The 18,565-nt window shown below is 42.3% G+C and overlaps 2 protein-coding genes across 6 annotated transcripts in view; both read right to left on the reverse strand.

The window, feature by feature from the left end:
* The window catches only part of DMC1 (DNA meiotic recombinase 1), a 39,920-nt gene extending 29,713 nt beyond the window's left edge, over nt 1-10,207 (reverse strand). Inside the window, exons 1-6 of one of the 4 annotated variants that reach the window (XM_008533615.2) lie at nt 9,868-10,089; nt 8,378-8,470; nt 7,745-7,789; nt 6,692-6,838; nt 4,787-4,869; nt 232-284 (exon numbers count right to left, since the gene is read on the reverse strand). In XM_008533615.2, coding sequence (XP_008531837.1) covers nt 232-284; nt 4,787-4,869; nt 6,692-6,838; nt 7,745-7,789; nt 8,378-8,428 — 379 coding nt within the window. In that variant the 5' untranslated portion in view covers nt 8,429-8,470; nt 9,868-10,089. Of the gene's footprint in view, nt 1-231; nt 285-4,786; nt 4,870-6,691; nt 6,839-7,744; nt 7,790-8,377; nt 8,471-9,320 lie in introns of all 4 variants that reach the window. The other 3 variants (XM_070599175.1, XM_008533614.2, XM_070599174.1) reach the window with 3 other exon arrangements.
* Nucleotides 10,208-15,889: 5,682 nt separating this feature from the next.
* FAM227A (family with sequence similarity 227 member A) overlaps nt 15,890-18,565 on the reverse strand; it is an 83,079-nt gene continuing 80,403 nt past the window's right edge. For both annotated transcript variants that reach the window (XM_070599178.1, XM_070599176.1), the window contains one exon: nt 15,890-18,308. In XM_070599178.1, the coding sequence (XP_070455279.1) occupies nt 18,227-18,308 (82 nt within the window). In that variant the 3' untranslated portion in view covers nt 15,890-18,226. The remainder of the gene's footprint in view (nt 18,309-18,565) is intronic.

Below are 18,565 nucleotides of genomic sequence, written 5' to 3' on the forward strand. Positions count from 1 at the left end.
TCTCTTCTATAGGAATCAGAGATAAAAAGATGAAAAATGCCAATAAGAGTCATCTGTTAATGTTGGAACATATTTTAAATGCAGCCAAGAATGATCCTGTATTATGATAATTGGGATTTCATCATAAATTCCAAAATAGATACAATTTGTTATTGGTTGTTTATTTAATTATATATGTGTGCATGCATATATATTTTTTTTCATATGACAAAATATTAAGGTTCTACCTACCGCCAAAAGCTTCTGTGATTGCCATGCTTTCAATTCCACCTCCTAGCAACTTACTGGAAATAGAAAGTAAGCATTAGTAACAGGAACAGAAATAGAGATATCAAGAAAGAAGAAAGTGTTAATATCATTAGTATCATATCTATCTATCTACGCAACATGAGCAGGAATTCTTTGCTGAATAAATGGCACTCCACCTGTTTAGAGCACAGGTTCTACTGCGTATGGGCAGGTGGATCAGCAAAATATTTATAAGCCCTGCTGTTCTGACTTCTGGGTATCAATAGGAAATGGGCTGTGCAGGCCTCATGTCTCACTATTATTCAGAATTGAATTGGAGTTTGAATAAATGGTCTTAGTTATTAACTGCATTTTTGATATTGTGCTGGAACTATGTTTCTAAAAGTCAACTGAATATCCGTTTTTTTAAAAAATGTACTGAGAAGCATACCAAAAATAGACATTAGGAGAATCCAGTGATTGTCACCATGATTGATTTATTCCTCACAAACCAAATTCTATGAAGAACACGTCAGAATAGAAAATATTTAAAGATGTTATACGCAATGCTAGCAGTTAGAAGAGTAACTGTCAGATTTTGACAGCATACATTTAATTGGTAACTCAGTGTTTTAGTACATTTAATATTCTTGATATGAAAAGACCTAAAGTTAAGTCATTATCTCATATATTCATTAGATGCAATAAATATTATTTGTGTTAATTGGGCTAAGATCTGTTAGGAGAGTTTTAAAAACTTTCACAGTTTCTATTAGCATAACTTTTGGGACATGATCAAAGATCAGACAAAGCTTTAAGAGATATGGATAATCCAATAAATTTACATTTACATAGTTTAAGAGAGCAACTTAAACATAAATTGAAGCAATGTTAGAAGTTATCCACAAATTCAGTGAGGACTATGGACTTCAATGAGGAAAAGAAAAATCTGATGCTGACCTGTATAACTTGAATCTAAAGGACAGGGGCTGAGAGACCATCCCACTTGGAGGGCATGCACTTGGAGATCCTAAGGGCCTACCAACTATTCAAGAGAGCTTTTCTTGTCCCTCCTCATCTTGAGAAAAATCACCCTGAAAGGTTACAGCTCTGGAAAAGCTCAGACAAAATTTCTGATTGATATGCTGAAAAGGTACCCCCAAAATTTACCCGAAAGGCACCCAAAATTATTTGGGATAGCATAGTTGTTGCCTTGGTGAAACTGAGGAAAATTTAGAATTAGGTAAAGAAATAGTGTTTTTAAATCTAGGGAGATTTAAAAATAGAAACACAAATCAAACCCACAGCTTATTATTTTCATATTAAATTTGGGAATAATCTGTGCATATTTGGTGTTTGAGAGCTTCTAAAGTTTAAGAGAATTTGACATTTTTATAATAACAGATTAGCCTCTAATTGATTAAATGATACAGACCTGCAGTTTCTAAGTTAATAACTAAGATTATGCACAGTACTTATTTGAACCTTTAAGAGTGCTGAATTATAAGTTTAATTTATTAGATTTACAAAAGATATTTAGGTAATTGGGAAGATTTTAATAATCAGACAAGTAAAGTTCTTAAAGGAAATATAATATAATAAATTCAAAAATAATTTAAAATGTTTAAGGGAACTTAGTTAACCATATTATAAAAGCCCCCTTAAGATTTGCTAGATTTATAAATAGACTTGTAGCTCAAGAAAGAATGTATAACATTTTAATAAATCAAATATTAATTTAAAAAAATCTAGTTCCTGAGTAATCTGTGCCCAAAACCCAACATCGAGGACACCGGAAAACCCACTATGACAGTAACAGTTTCTCTAGCTCACTGGTTCCTGGCCCAAAACGTAATAGAGCAACTGGAGAACAGCAAGTTGTCATTTGAATCAAGCTGTTTTGTTGATTAACCTGATTTTTGACCAAGTTGCTGCGGAGGAGGATTTCCCAAAGACTCTTCCTTAGCTGTTAGTCACCTGAAAAAAAGGTTCTGTGACTTTAAAATGTGAGGCAATGCTAAGTTACAGCAGTATTTTGTTGCACTGCAGTGTTTCAGACCCTTTAACAGGCTAGTGTGCACTGTGAATCTCTGAGAGGAATATATAGTATATTGCACTTCCCAACTTATTTCATTCACTATTTGTTTATTCATTCAGCAAATATTTATTGACATCTGGTTTGTGACAGAGATTGTTCTGTGCACTTGGGGCAAAGCAGTGAACAAAAGAAAGAGAAATCCTTCACTTCGTGGAGCTTACATTCTAACGAGAGAAAAGACAATAAACAGAAATAAGTAAAATATGTGGTATGTCAGATGTTATTAAATGGTATGGATAAAAATCAGATCCAGAAACGGGTTAAGAAGTGCAGAGGATGAAGGTAGGAGTTTAAATTTTCAAATAAAGCCATCAGAGAAGGTCTCATTGAGAAATAGACATTTTAGCAAAGACCTGAAAGAGATGACAGCAAGCCATAGATAATGAGGAAAGTGTGTCCAGGCAGAGAGGATGTTAAATGCAAAGTCCCTGGGGCAGTAGTGTATGTGGCACGTTCTAAGGATAGCAAAGAAGTCAGTCAGTGTGGTTGGTGCATAGTAAACTAGAAGAAGAATAAAAAATGAGATTAGGTTAGCGATTCCAGAAGACTGGCTTTTGCTCTGCGTGAGATGGGGAGTCATTAGGCTGTTTTGGGCAGAGGAGTATTGTGATCTGACCTACGTTTTAAAAGGATCATTCTGCCTCCTATGTGAAGAATAAACAGTATGGGTGAGGTCTGAAGGAGGGAAATTAGTGAGAAGTTATAATAATCCAGAGGAGATATTAATAAGTGGTTTAGACTAGGGAGGTAACACTGGAGGAGGTGGTGAGAAATAATTGGAAGTCATATTCCTCTCTTTCTCTGTACACATACACACACACAAATAGAAAAAAATATATAACTTTTTATTATCAAAAATTTCAAACATAAACAAAAGTAGACAAAAAAGTATAATAATGAATCATCATGTACCTATCACTCAGCTTCAACAATTATCAACTATGAATTCATGGTCAATCTTTCTTCATGTAAACCTCTAACCACTTCCCTCCCTTTTCATATTATTTTAAGCAGATTCTAGACAACATATCATTTCATCCTCAATAATTCAGTAGGTATCTCTAAAAGATGAAAACTCTTTTTTTTTGGTGAGGAAGACTGGCCCTGAGCTAACACCCATTGCCAAGCTTCCTTTTTCGCTTGAGGAAGATTGTCCCTGAGCTAACATCTGTGCCAATCTTCCTCTATTTTGTATGTCAGATGTTGCCACAGCATGGCTTGATGAGCGGTTTGTAGGTCTGCACCCAGGATCTGAACCTGAGAACCCCAGGCTGCCGAAGCAGAGCATGTGAACTTAACCACTATGCCACCGGTCAGCCCCAAAGACTCTTATTTTTAAGATGATTGCATTACCACTATCACACCTAAAAAATTAGTAATTCCTTAATATCAACTATCTAGTAAGCGTTCAATTTTTCTGTCTTATTTTTTTATAGTATGTTTGAATCAAGATCCAAATAAGATCCACATACTGGGATTAGGTGATATGTCTTTAAAATCTCTCAATTTCTAGGTCTTCTCCCTGACTCCATCTCTTTTTTTAACCCTTGTAATTTATTTGTTGAAGAAACTACGAGGTTTGTCCTGACTGAATATATTTGAAGGTAGAGCAGACGGGATTTGTTAATGGATTAGAGTTAGAGTGTGAGAGGAAAAAAAAAGGCACCAAGGATGACACCAAGGTTTTAGGTCTGAGGATCAGGACAGAGACCGATCTGAGATGAGGGAGACTTTGGGAGCAGCAGATTTGGAGCAAAGATCAAAAGTATGGTTTTGGAGCTGTGAAATCTGAGCTGAACAGAAGACATCCAAGTGGAGGCATCTTTGACTATGAAATCCTTTTTCCTTGGAGTATCTTGTGAGGACAAGATTTTGAGGAATACTTAGAAGGAATACTGCTTTTGTTGAAATTGCTTTTGGTGACTGCTCTAACTTATGAAATGGTAACTCTGCCTAGTAAGTTAGGGGGAAAAAATACATTCTAGTCAACTTGCATTGGGCAGATAATGGCTATGTCTCAAGAATCATAAGATAGTAAATAAAAATGGAAGTTAAAATTGCCGATGGTGAAGAGCAAAAACAACATTGGATTATTTCTTCTAAACTCTTCAGTCTAACAACTGATTTTTAAGTAAAACCAAAAGTGAAATGGAATTTTCTTCACCAATGGGGAAGAAAAGGAAATGAAAATTTAAAGTGATTTTTAAAATGGTTTGTAGATCAGTATAGACTGACTCAGAAACTACTTATATCTTGTAAGAAATTTAATCCTGGTTTTACAAGCAGTCTGGAATTTGTTTGCTTTGGGTGCCTTTTGAGACAAAAAAAAAAAAAAATACTACTTCAAAAGGAGCAGCTATCTCTACCACTTATAGTAAAAATAACAACCAGATAGAGGAACAGAAATACAGAATTCCAAAGATTATGCTTAGTGGTTATAAAAAAATACGAGATACATACTCAAATTCCTGGCTCCCAGTGGTGATATGGAAAACCATCTTCCTCTTCTCACTGTACTCAAATGCAGTTAAGAATCCCGGTTCCTACAGAAAGACAAAAGAAAAAGTTCAAAAAGGGTATAAGATGATGGTTTTAATTTCAAATGCTGCCAAAAACTATACACTTGATCATCAGAGTCATCATTTGATATGAGCTACTGTTCATTTGTTTTGAAGGCAGCACAAGATCATGGTTAAGAGCGCAGGCTCTTGAGCCACCCTACCTAGGTTCAATTATGACTCTAATACTTACGAGTTGTGTGGTGTGGGGTAAACTACTTAATCTTGCTGTACTTCAGCTGCCTCTTTTGGGTGAAATGGGGATAATAATACTGTCTTTCTCATCGGGTAGTTGTAAAGATTAAATGAGATATATTTATGGCATAAAGCAGAATGGTATTTTATTAAATGATTCAGCTGATTTCATTCAACAGCATCATTTCCCCCAGCTTTAGAAATTACAAGGAGCACGGAAATTCCCATTTTCACTATTCATGAGGCAATATTATTCACATGGTAGATATACTGCTTATTTGCTGAATTAATGAGCTACAGCTGATGCAGTGGTGTAACTAGTGAAAATAGGCCCTGATGTGGTCTAACGTATTTCCCTCTTTGTTGTTTTATACTATGACAGTGATTCTCAAACTTCGGAGAACTTGAAGGGGAAAAAAAAGCCCAGGCTTTATCCTACTTCAATGAGCCTGGGCTGGTGTACTTTCTTAGCCGCTCTAGGTGATTCTGATACACACCAACGTTTAGAACCACTGTGCTATGAAACTGACTTCCTTTCTCTCTCTCTTTCTCATCTCTCTATCTCTCAATCCTTCTCTCTCTTTAAGAAGAAACAGCTTTAGGTGAGAAAGGGTAAGACTCTGGGTGTACCAGTAGGTGCTTGAGAAGGAGAAGGGTTCTTTTCTTTGGCGATGGGATAATTTTCCAAAGAAAAGAAGACTAATGCCTGGGAGCTATAAAGTAGCAGTGTTCCAAACACTGGGCACTGCTCCGGGGCTTCCCTAGACACGCTGGCAGTTGTAGAATTGACCCTTGGGTATACCGCCAGAGTGTACTCAGAAGCTAGAGCAACTGAGCTGTGTTCAGAGCGGGTCAGTCGGGTCCTCTCCAAGCTCAGGACCACACTGCCCCTGGCTTGTGCCTCGACTGCCTCTGGGAAAAGAAATCAAATGGCTGTCGGTGAAGAGAGCTTCTCGGCCTTGCTGAGAATGAGATCTTCACATACACATGTAGAAAAGGAGAGGCTTGCTCTTCTGCAAAGAGGGAGACTTGGTGACTATCTTTCTGCTCATTCCTATTTCCAGAGCTGGTGCCTCCAGCGGCCCCTAAACGTTCTACACAAAAACTTGGGTCAAAGGGACATGTGTCTGCTTGAAGGCTCTCAGCTGCATGGGCCTCTCATAGTCTGTGGGTCCAGCTACAAAGCACGGGTTTAGCTCAGCTTTAGTTCATATACGACTTGAGGAGGCAAGACAAAAATAAGGAGGAGCAAGATAAAAAAGCAAAAATAAAAAGGAGAAGAAGAGGCAGAGAAACAGAAATGGGGAAAAAGTAATATACAGGGAGACAAAAAGAAAAATTTTGGTAAAAATAATTACTTCCATAGTGATCCAGGTCTCTTAACCCCTGCCTCAATGTTTCAGAAATTGATTACTGTTGCGTTGAAACTGAAGCGATGAAAAGTTAACATGGGGAGTATAACAATATACAGAATACATAATATAATACAGTATATAGTATAATACACTGTGGGAGTGCAGAGTTCCCACAGTAGTTTCCAGCGTTCCCAACGAGAAAGGCTACAGAGACAGGGCCTCCTAAGCGAAAACAACAAAGAATGGATCTTGCTTACGATCAGTTTGTTGGCCGCCTCTTTAATCTTGTCCACCTTTGCTTCTGAGAGCCCTTTGACATTGCACAGGGCTCTTCTTGTTGTCATCTGTATCCCTTTGACAGTACAGATGCCTACTGACTTCAGTTTCTTAATGTCAGCCACGTTCTGTAAGTCAAAGAATGGGTGTAGCAGATTGATAAAATGCCAGCCCGAAAGCCTCCCATACTATGTCATGTGCTTCTGTGTCCGTCTCCTTCCACCACGATGCCAATTTTACACAAGCAGCCAGGTGGAACCCACCCACCATGTAGCCAAATGTTCTGGAAATATCCGAGTAGAACATACCCAGCACGCTGCCAAATGTTCTGGCTGCGCCCTGATTTCCCAAGAATGTTAGTGAGACCATGGCAATGTAGCAAGGAATTCAAAAGAAAAGTCTGTTGGTAGAAAAGCTAACAAAATTATCACACGTTCGCCCCCTCAGTTCAGCTCCTTCCTTCTTCAGAACTTCATTACCAGTATGTTCTTCTAAAATTTTTACAGATTTTTTTTCTCTACCCTTGGAGAATGCAAATAGCTACAACACCAAAGGACCAGGATTTTCTCTTGCTCCTGTTTTCTAAATCCAACCGAAAGAGACTAAATGTGAGGGTTTCAGAAGGTAATGTCACCGAAGCTTTACTAGCAACCGATTGCTGTCGAAATTCGCTGAGTTTGTTGCTCAAAGTCTGGATTTCTGTCAACATCATTTATTCCAATCACCTGACACAGAGGGCGAATTTTCTGTTGATGAGACAGTAGATAGCTCCGTATAGACCAGCCGTTCCCAACCAGGGGCACTTCTGCACCCTGGGGACACCTGACAACGTCTGCAGAAATTTTTGATTGTCACAACTAGAGGATGCTACCGGCAAACGGTGAGTGGTCAGGAGCTGGGGATGCTGCTCAACACCCCGCAAGGCACACGACAGCCCCCCACCACAAGGAACTGCCCAGGCCCCGATGTCAACCTGGTCGAGGCTGAGAAAGCTTGAACTGGACAATTTCACAAAGCACTGAAACAATACTTACAATTCCATGTTTTTGCAACAGGTCAATGTCTTGAAACAAAGATTCCTAAAGGAGACAGGACAGAAAACCATGGAGTTTTGATTCTTCACATACAACTCTTTCACATCTTTTAAAGAGTTAATTCAGTACTATGGGTCACTCCAAAATGCCTCAGATTGCATTTCTCTAGATAGATTGAGGAAGGATCAATAATGCTTTTTCAAACACATTGTTCCGTACTTAGAAGGAGGACCAACATGGAAAGGGCCCAATACTTTTGTCATGGCCTCTCCAAATCTTAAGACCTTAACTGAAAGGCGTGGAACAGCATTGAACCTATTTTTAAATACATTTTCTCAACCTTCTTCCCCACCAGACCTTGAACTCCTCCCTCTGCGATTCGGTACCAGTATGCATAGGTACCAGCATGGCCATACCAGTTGTTAAATTATTAAAATACTCTCATGCCAGTTGCTAGTAGCTAATCTTAGCACCGCCTGCCAAACAAGTTGTTATATATTTGTAATATTGCCTCTCTCAAGAACTATGTTTTGTTTCTCCTCTCAGTTTCTAAAAATAGTAGCTAGCAGGGGAAGAACTTCATTTTTCTGGAATGACTGAATGTCTACATATCTTTCAACATTCTAGTCATACCTCTTCATCTTGGAATCCTGGTTCTTCCTGCACAACTTGATCTTCCTTCATATTGAAGGTGGGGGGGAGGGGGCGGCAGAAAAATAATCAATTCTGGGAAAATAAGAAATATTATCTGAGAAGTAGTCATAGATCATATAGTTTACAGAATCCTTTGCCCAGAGAACTCCTGGATTTCACTTCAAAGTCACTGACGATCAGAAGGACAAGTAGAGAAACATTTAGTCTGGAAAGACTGGGCGGCCCATCTCCTTTCTGCCTGGCACGGGGCGTTCTTTCTTTTGTGGGTGTATGTATGTCGGGGTGGGGGACTTAGTTTCTTCTCTCTTTCCTCAAAACTACTTTTTATCATCTTCTGACTCCCTATAGCCCCGTTGATCATGACTCTCTGAGAGTGTCTTTTCTGCTGTCGTCATTTGGAATCGCACGTTGCTGTTCCACCTCTCACATCTATATGAACCACACCAGGGACTGTGAGCTCGCCTCACTCTTCCCGCATCCTCCCCGGCTCCTAGAACTTAGCCTACCCTCCACAAACAGGTTTTATTTTTCTCATGTACAATGAACACCTGCCTGCTTACTAAGTATGGACGGGCTCACTTGTAACATATATCCTTTTTGTTTCATAAAACATTAGATATATTTTGTTTTATGGTATTTCCTAGTTTCATGATTTTTTTGAGATTTAAAGTTATGGTGGATACCCAATGTTATAATCTTAGGGCCAGTAAGCAGAGAAACAGTCTTTGATTTAACACTGTAGCAGCTGTTCTAAGATCTCAGGAATCTACAAGACAAGAGCGTGTTCTTTAGAATAAAACGTGGTCCACGTGTCAGGGTTCTTGGTCTCTTCCATCTCTTCACTTCAAACCAAAGTCAGGACCTGGGGCCCAGAAGGAGAACAAAGCACTAAGATAGAGGCACGGTCCCTAACACCTAGTACCTCTAAATAGCACGTATCCAAGGCAAAGGAGGAGGCAGCGTACATGGAATCTTCTGGAATCCTCCCTCAGCCATAATACATATGATTACCCAAAATTCCACAGACCGTCCTCAGTGAAGGAAAAAAACCCATCCATCTCTTCCCTCCCGATAAAATCTTTCTCAGGCAGCGGTTGACGGATGAACAGGGATCTGAGGCAGGGCTCCCAGACACCCGGCTTCAGGCGCCCAGAGCCGGCCACCCCGGCGTTGCTCTCAGCGGGAGGCCCGGGCGGCGGCGCCGCTGGACGTTCTCCCGACACCCCATTCCCTCCCAAGGACGGGGAGGCGGCAGCTCCAAGACCCGGGTCTGACTTGGTTTAAAGTAAGGATGCTGGAAACCCCTCCAGATCACTGAGATTCGTCCCGGGGCGCGGAGGAGACCCGCCAAGCCGCCGGCCCAGGCCCAGCAGCGCGCGCCAGGCCTGACCAAGCAAAGGCACCCACCCTGGAGCTTCCCCACCGCCTCCTCACGCGCTTTCCCTTTTTGCCACAAACCCCGCTCGTACCCACAGGCGCCCCGAGAGTTTCAAGGTGAATCCCTTCCGCCCCCCTCCCGGGATTTCCACTCTTCAGAGATTCGACTCGGACCCAGAACGCGGAGACAGCGGCCCGCGCGTCGCTGACCGGAAAGTTTGGCGCCAAACGACTAGACTTCGAGCAGACGAACGGCATGGGCGTGGCAAGGACCAAGGGGCGGGCCCACAGAGGGCGGGGCAGAGGGTGGGGGCGGGGCTAAGACAGAGGGGCAGGCCCACAGAGGACGGGGCGGAGGGTGAGGGGCGGGGCTAAGGCCGAGGGGCAGGCCCACAGAGGACGGGGCGGAGGGTGAGGGGCGGGGCTAAGGCCGAGGGGCAGGCCCACAGAGGGCGGGGCGGAGGGTGAGGGGCGGGGCTAAGGCCGAGGGGCAGGCCCACAGAGGGCGGGGCGGAGGGTGAGGGGCGGGCCCAGAAGGGGGGCGGGGCGAGGGGCGAGCCCACAGTGGGCGGGCAGGGCGAGGAGAAGACCCCGTGGTGGGGCGGGGAGCTGCCTGGACCAGCCAAAGGAGCCTCTGGTGGGCCCGCGCTGGGGAGAAGGAGGGGCGCTGAGGTGCAGGAAGGGTGCTGAGGAGAGGGGCTTTGATGGGAGGGGAGGCAGGGCGTCCCTTGAGCTGAGGGAGATGCTGAGGTCAGGGAGAGGACTCTGAGGTGGGGACACTAGGCCTCTGCGTGGGGTCTGTTCTGAGATGAAGAAAGGCCGTTGGAAACTGGTCATGAGGCGGAAGACCTCGAGGCGGGGGAGGGGTGCTGGTTGGAGGTGGCTGAGCGGCGACAGGTGAGGTGCAGGATGCTTAATCAGGACCCTCGGGTTAGGAGGTCGAATATGGGGGGGCTCTTCCCCCCTGCTCAAGGCTTTTCTTTTCACTGCAAGATTCTCATACCTGGCTTCAGAGTCCGTCCCTAACCCCTCAGTGCTCCTAATTTCTCTTACGGTCTCGTTTATGATTGAGGCACCCAAGGCCCATTCAGGGTGGAGAGTAATTTTTCTTCGTCTTCATTTGAAATTTTAAATAGACAACAGAAGCCAAACATATTTTGGTCCAGCTTTTAAATAGAAATTTGAGGCCAGCCTTCGCGCCAGCAGAAGCCGGCTCTGGCAGCGTCATCCTCCTCCCCTCAAATGGAGCCTGATGGTTGAGGAGAGTCATGAAACATTTGAAAGAGCATCTGTTGAGGTGGAGGCTGTGATGGATCTTGGATGAATATCTGTGCAAACAGTTCTTCGGGTTCAAGACCTAGCACAGGGCGACCCTTTTTCTTCAGTGACTGAATCATTTTGCTGGAATAAATAGCAAAAAAATTACCACAATAGCAGTTGGCATTTTGTAGGACATTTTTTCCCCTGGTGGATTGTTTAAAGAACCAACGAAAACTGCCATGGCTCTTCAAAATTTGTTATTTTCCAGAAATATCACGTGTCCTTCGTGTTAAATGGAAATGAATGCCCATTTTGGGGATGAACTTGATAGTGATGATAGGCTTTCGCTTTGAGGCCTCACCTAAAATAATTATAGTAACTTGTGAGCAAGTTGTTAGAGGGAGACGTCAACTGTACAGAAGAGCTGCAAAGAGCACAGCGAGATGATTTAGGGAAATATAACATATGTAGTTTGGTGTAGTGACAGCTGGGAGAGAGAAATGTTCATAATATTTGAAGGTTGTGTGCAGTACACTTAAACTGAAATGAGCTTGGTAATGACATTCATGAAGTGAGGATAAAAATCTTGTTTGGATATAATATTGATGGTTATATGCAACATTTTAAATGTTTTTTTAAGAACCAAAAACCTGGGGAAGTTAAAAAGTACACTTGAAGACCTTTCCACTTGAATCAGGACAAAAAAAAGAAAAAAGATTAGTCTTTCATATCATACAAAAATTCTGAATATGATGAAAGTGGCATTTCAGAGCAGTGGGGAAATGATGAATTCAATGAATGGTGTTGGAACAACTAGGCAGCTATCTGGAAGAAAAATAAAATTGGAACCATACTTCACACTTTATTCTAAAATAAATTCCAGATGGATAAAGAAAGTAAACCTGAACAATAAAATAATAAAAGTGCTAGAAGAAAACATGAGACAATTTTTTATTATCTCAGAATAAGAAAAATCTTTTTAAGTATGACACAAATTCAGAAGCCATAAAAGACATAAAAATTACCTTATTAAAAAAAAATCCTACATGGCAAAATGCTACTTTCCTATCCTACATATAGAGCATGGCCAACCAAAGCCTTTGTGTCAAGCAGGAATTGTGTCAATTAGCATTCCCAGTTTCTCAAATCCTTCAGCGAGTCTACAAGTTCTCTACAAAATTTAAAAATTTTGTGTTATTTCTATGATATTCTCAGAAACAAAACAGGCAGCGGGATTACAGTCGAGACAAGAATTGTAAACCATTACCCTTTACTGCCCCTCTGTGGACAACCACTTTATAATCAAATAGAGGCATAGGATTCAATATTCTTGGAGTTTCAAGAGCTCAAATTGGAGAACTGGTTTAGCAGAGCACTAAAGAATGAAGAGTCATCACACACAAAAAAAAGAATTTCACTGGATACATCTGCCCTTAAACATATTTAATTCATTCGAAAGATGTTTATTGCATCCCTACTATTTGTCAAACACTGTGCTAGATGTTGGGTGCCAGGAATTCAACAACAAACAAGATACAAACCCTGGTGGGGACGACAGATTAGTATACAGGCAGTTACAGTAGTATATATAGATATGTACAAGTATACATATATGTCAGTCATTTGGAGCTTTCTCATTTATTTAGATTTATTTTCAAATTTGAAAAACTCCCAACTTCGCTGCATAGCTGCCCAGAGAGGCATGCCTGTGACAGTTTATTTAACCAACAGTTATTGAACTGCTTGGTCCCAGCTCTCTGCCTGATATGGAGACAGAGACAGGTCTCTGCCCTCCAGAAGCCAGGAGTCTACTATGAAAAATAAGCACAGAAACAGATAATCACACACAGGGCAAGATAAGAGGGATTATGCTTGCAGTCAGGAACCAAGTAGACCTCTCCCGGGGCGGGGGGTGGGGGGCTTCCTCACAGAGGGGTGACCTTTATTTGAGGCTGGAAGGATAAGTGAGGATTTGCCAGGTGGGCAGGTGGGAAGGGCAGAGGGAATAGAGGCTTATTTAGGGAGCTGCAAGTGGCTCTGCTGGAGTGAAAGGTGCTGGGGAGAAAGGAGCTCTCAGAGCAAAGAGGAGAAGCCAAAGGTAACATTTGACGATAGCCAACACTTAGAGCACTGACTGGTTTCCGCAGATTCACACATCCACTCGTCACAAAGACACCATGAGGTAGGGACTCTTATCACCCCTACTTACGGATGGAACTGAGGCACCACAAGGTTAAGTAACTTGCCCAAGGCTCACAGCCTGGCTCCAGGGTCCGTGCTCTTAATAACTGATATGCGACACCAGTATATGGGAGGCCCTGTATATTCATATGCAATTTTATTTTCCATGTATAGAAGTATGGTATAAGCACACACAGGAATGACAACTAAGCCGGACAATTCAGCCGTTCACTAGCTGTGTGTTCTTGGGGAAATTGTTTAACCTCTTTGTGTCTCAGTTTCCTCATCTGAAAACCAAGAATAACAAAAGTACTGAGTTGTGAGAATTAAATGAGTCAATATACTGGAAGTATTTGGGCTACTGTGTGGAGAATGGACTGGAGGGCGCAAGAGAGAGGGCGAGGAGGATACCTAGGAGAACACTGTAGAAGTCCAAGCCAGGGGGAAGGGGGGCCTCAACCAAGAAAGGCCTCAGTTTGAAAATGGGGAAAATTGCACCTCACTCACAGGGCTCCAGGAGAAGACAAGAAAACAATGTGTGAAAATATGCTTAAAAGCGTCTAGTCCATAGTAAATGCCTTTAATTTTTTAATTATGGATAATTTCTAATATATACAAAAGTAAAATAGTATAATATCCTCACCACCCCGCTTCAACAATTTTCAACACACGGCCAGTCTTGTTTCACTTATACCTCCATCCACTTCCTCTCTCTCATAATATTTTGAAGCAAATTCCATACAGCACATAATTTCATTTGTCAATATTTCAGTATTTATCTCTAAAAGATAAGGACTCTTTTAAAAAATGTAGTCATAATGATGCGGATTAAGGCTGCCCCAGCTAGAGAAGCCCAAGGTGATCTGGCCTACACGCCAAACTATATGACCCAGTGGACTTTTTTTATGGTATGAATTAGGACCGCCCCAGGGAGAGAAGCCCAGGGCATCCTCACCTACATGCCGATCTATATGGCCAGATTCGTATCTAAAGTTATATGACCGCACAATAACCAGACCCCATCTGCACTGAAATCATTTAATGACTTTTTACATCATCTTTTCTTTTTTTCCAGTAAAAATAAGTCATGTACCCATGCCTTATAAAATTAGCCCTAACCCTCAACTCAGGGCAGCAGCAGGAGCTCTGACTGCCCGTGGGTCCTGTCCCCATGCCAGCGGGGGCAGCAGCAGCTGCTCTGCCTGCCCATGGGCCCTGTCCCCATGCCAGCGGGGACAGCAGAAGTGGCGGCAGCAGAAGCTCTGACTGCCCATGGGTCCTGTCCCCATGCTATTCCACACTATTCTCTAAATAAAAGAGCACTACTGCCAGATCTTGAGAGTCTAAGAAATCTTTCTTTTGACTCCTCGGCTCACCGACCCCGCATCAATAATACCATTATCACACCTAAAAGTAATAATAATTTTTAATATAAACATCCAGGCAGCATTCAAATATTCAGTTGTCTCATCAATGCCATATATTTTTTTGTTTGTTTCAACTGGGATCAAAAAATGTATGTCTACACATTACAATTGATTGATGCCTTTTAAGTCTCTTTTTAAAAATCTATAGATTCCCCCCTCTCTTTCTAGTCATTTGCCCTGGAGTTTTCTATAGCCTGGGTTTTGCTGGTTCTATCCCCTTGGTGTCATATGTTCCTGTGTCCTCTGTATTTCCTGGTATGATAGTTGGATCTCGAGTCTAGATCAGATCCAGGCCTGATTATTTGGTAAAGATTATTCCCTAGGTGGTGTTGTGGTCTACAAGCAGGAAGCATTTAATAGATTTTTTTCTTTTAGGGATATTAGCAGCTTTTAATGATAACTCTAGATCCATTAATTTATTAGGGGTTGTAAAATGGTGCTATTTTAATTCTATCGTTTCTTCTTAATTTATTAGGTGGAATATTTCTAAAAGAGAAACTTCCCCTCATCGGCCGTTTGGTTACCTGGTGATATGGTTCATGTGGGAATGGCATGATAAATGCTGATTTGTTTTATTCACTGGTTTGTTTTTTAAAAAATTTTTTATTGCTGTAACATTGGTTTATAACATTACACAAATTTCAGGTGGACATCATTATATTTTGATTTCTGTGTAGATTGCATCATGTTCACCACCCAGAGACCAATTACAGTTCATCACCGCACGTGCGCCTAATCACGCCTTTTGCCCTCCTCCCTCCCCCCTTCCCCTCTGGTAACCACCAATCCAATCTCTGTTTCTATGTATTTGTTTTATTTACTGGCTTTCAAAAGAATGAACTGGTTCCTTAGTATCCTTCAATGGCAACTAATTAATTTTTTAAAGTAACGATATGAATATATCATTATCTAGGTGAAAACGTGTTTGATGTGCTTCACTCTGTGGCAGTTATCATTATTATGGACGCTTCAACTGTCCCATCTTTAGCCAACGAGCCCTCTCTAACTTGCCTCCTGAGTTCTTCTGACAGGACTCTCATCTTTGGGAGCTTCCTTGCTGTCTAGTATGACAAGATGTTCCACGTTCATCTCATGATTTTCCTACCCTAGACCTGGACCCAGACATTTCTTCAAGGATCCCTGGATCCTTCTAGTGCAATAGTAATTCAAGACCACAGTCTAGGTGGTTGCTCCTGGGTCAATCTTTATTTCTAGGTCGTTTCAATGGACAGAGTTAGGAAACAGGTTTTTTTAAAAAAATAGCTTTATTGGGGTGTAAATGACATACAAGAAACAGTACATATTTAAAGTGCATGTCTCGTGTGTCTGTACCTGCGAATCCTTCACCACAATGAACAGAGGAACATATCCATCGCCCCCAAAAGTTTCTGCAGGCCTCTGTAATCCCTCTGTCCTCTCCTCCCTTCCCCTTTCTAGCTATTTCTCCCCTTCATTTCCTCAGGCAACTGTTTGTTTTTAAAGATAAAATACGTCCTCAATTCACAACTCAAAATCAGGGCTGTAGGATTGTGAACTTCATCTCCTCCAGTTTAACACCTGAATCTCGCTGCTCCCATGCCAAGCCCTGGTTCTCGGCCACGCTGGCAGCGACAGAATTGGAGTGTCCCGCAGTCGCTCCTTTGCTTTATCCCACACTACAGCTACGGCTTCTTGAACGTTAGTTCCCCTCAATGCTCACCCTGCTTCCCTAAGAAAGGACAAAGAATTCTGCCCCATAATTTTCCCTTCTAATATTTACAAAAAGCAGAGACAGGTCTTTTCATCTTGAACTTCCTAAGAGGCCTATGGTTACGAGTCCTCGGTATTTTCTGGAAGGGGTCCATGCAGGGATGATCTTGGCCCTAAGCTGTGCAACAGAACATCCTGAAAGACAGCAGTGCAGTTTGCTCTGGGCCCAGAAAACCAGGAGACCTTCTTTCTGGGTGGAGGCTAGTGGTAGAGATAGACGGGGAAACAGGCAAATACATCCACCATGGTAACTGCTACCATAATGGGGGTGCACGAAAGGCTGTGGGAGCACGCAGGAGGGGCACATGTGCCAACTCTGCTGGTGGTGTATCAGGGAGGGCTTCCTGAAGAAGGAGACATCTACTTGGCGTCCTGAAAGAGGAACAGGAATTAGTGATGTTGGGAGTTAGAAGAGAAGAGGGAGGAGAAGGGATTTTCAGGTACAGAATCAGCAATAGGCACAAGGCCCAGAAATAGGAGAGAGCATGGCTCCTTAGAGGAGCTGCAAATAAAGAGTCGACTGTGGCTTGCGTAGCGAAGGGAAGGTGAGAGAGCGCTCTGGTTATGTGAGCTCCGTGGTGCCTTGTTCATGACAGGTGCTCAACATGTCCTGGTTTCTGGAGAACACTATACTTCTTAACAGCAATGAGAACAACAATGATAATAATAGCTGGTAGCAATTATCAAGGGAAATATGCTGTGCCAGGAACTTTGCATAAATTCTCTCATTTAACCACCACAACAGCACTACCCTCAGAGACGGCATTCCCTTTCTGCATTCCAGAAAACAAGTTCAGAAAGGTCAAGTCACACGGCTACCAGGCCTAAAGCCATGCATCTATTATGAAGCAGGGCAGGCATTCAAAGCCAAAGATTGAGCTCCTTTCCTTTCACCCTTCCTCTATCCCTTTACCTGGGCAATATTCTCCAAGGGGGTCACCTACGGTTACCCTGAGGGTTCAAGTGAAGACGCATGTCTCTGGGAAATACCACACGTCCCAAGACCTGGGCTGCTCATTTCAGGCAGACAGCCGTGTGCACTCTTTCTTCCCTCTCGGCTGTGCCTGGTGGACTGCTCCAACACAGAACACGTTACTCCCGTGTGCCCTGAGGCCCAAATGCTAAAGGCCAAGCCCCTCAGCCCAGCTATATGTCCTTCCACACACTGGTCCTTTACCTTTGAGCCTCAGCGAAGTCTTTCTCATTTGGTTTTTCTTGGATTCCACAAAGATCTCGCCAAGTATTAATGCATTTCTTGGCTCACACATCCTTCCCCCTCTTCCAGACTGTGTGCCCCTTAAGGTGAGGGACTGCGTCTTTATTCATCTCTGTATGCACAGGGCTTGGTGCAGGCATGGCACAGAGTAGATACCTACTGAATGCTTGCTCTACCTCTCTAAGCCCCGGGGTCCTCCTAGGAGAAATGAAGGCAATAATACCCAACTTGGGGGGCCCCCAGGAAGGCTAACCAAGATAATGTCTAAAAAGGACTTAGAGTCCTCAGGACATAGTAAGTGCTCAGTAAATGATGTCTCCTATGATTACCATTAATGTTACATAACAATATTATACATTCCATAGTCTTCTTCTTAACAAGTGAATCAAAGAACTAGTAAGTAAATGCATGCATGAGTGAGGTGCCTTGACTTCAATGTGAATCCTGACTTGGGCCCAGGGTAGGAGTGAACTACAATATTCATTGTCCCATGGACTGCGAATGATTAAATGTGTTTCAGTACTATTTTTTGGTTTATTTTGTTGTTTCTGTTTTAGAGTAAACCTAACAACGTGTTCAGGCTTCATCCGAAAAGTTCTCCCAACTCTTGGAAAAGGTTCATTTGGGTGAGTTGGAAAGTGAGACGGTCAGGAAGGTGACTTTCTTTCTCTGCATTGCTTTTGGCTCCTCGGTGACCTCGCTGTGGATGAACCATAAAGACACAAACAGAAACAGATTACAAAATCAGTGAGATCAAGACAATGAAGAAAGGAATCTCCAGGATTACATAAAAAGCCTAGAAATCAACCACCTGGAGTGAGGCAAGTCAGAAGGCTGGGAAATCAAGGTGAAATCGATGGACTACGGAAAGTGTCTGAATGTACCAGGAGGAGATTTATACAACCAAAGGAGAATTTGGAGATAAATTGTGATAAGTACATAAGAAAAGAAAAAAAA

Source organism: Equus przewalskii, chromosome 29 (assembly GCF_037783145.1).
Source record: "Equus przewalskii isolate Varuska chromosome 29, EquPr2, whole genome shotgun sequence".
In the NCBI taxonomy this organism is placed as follows: Eukaryota; Metazoa; Chordata; class Mammalia; order Perissodactyla; family Equidae; genus Equus; species Equus przewalskii.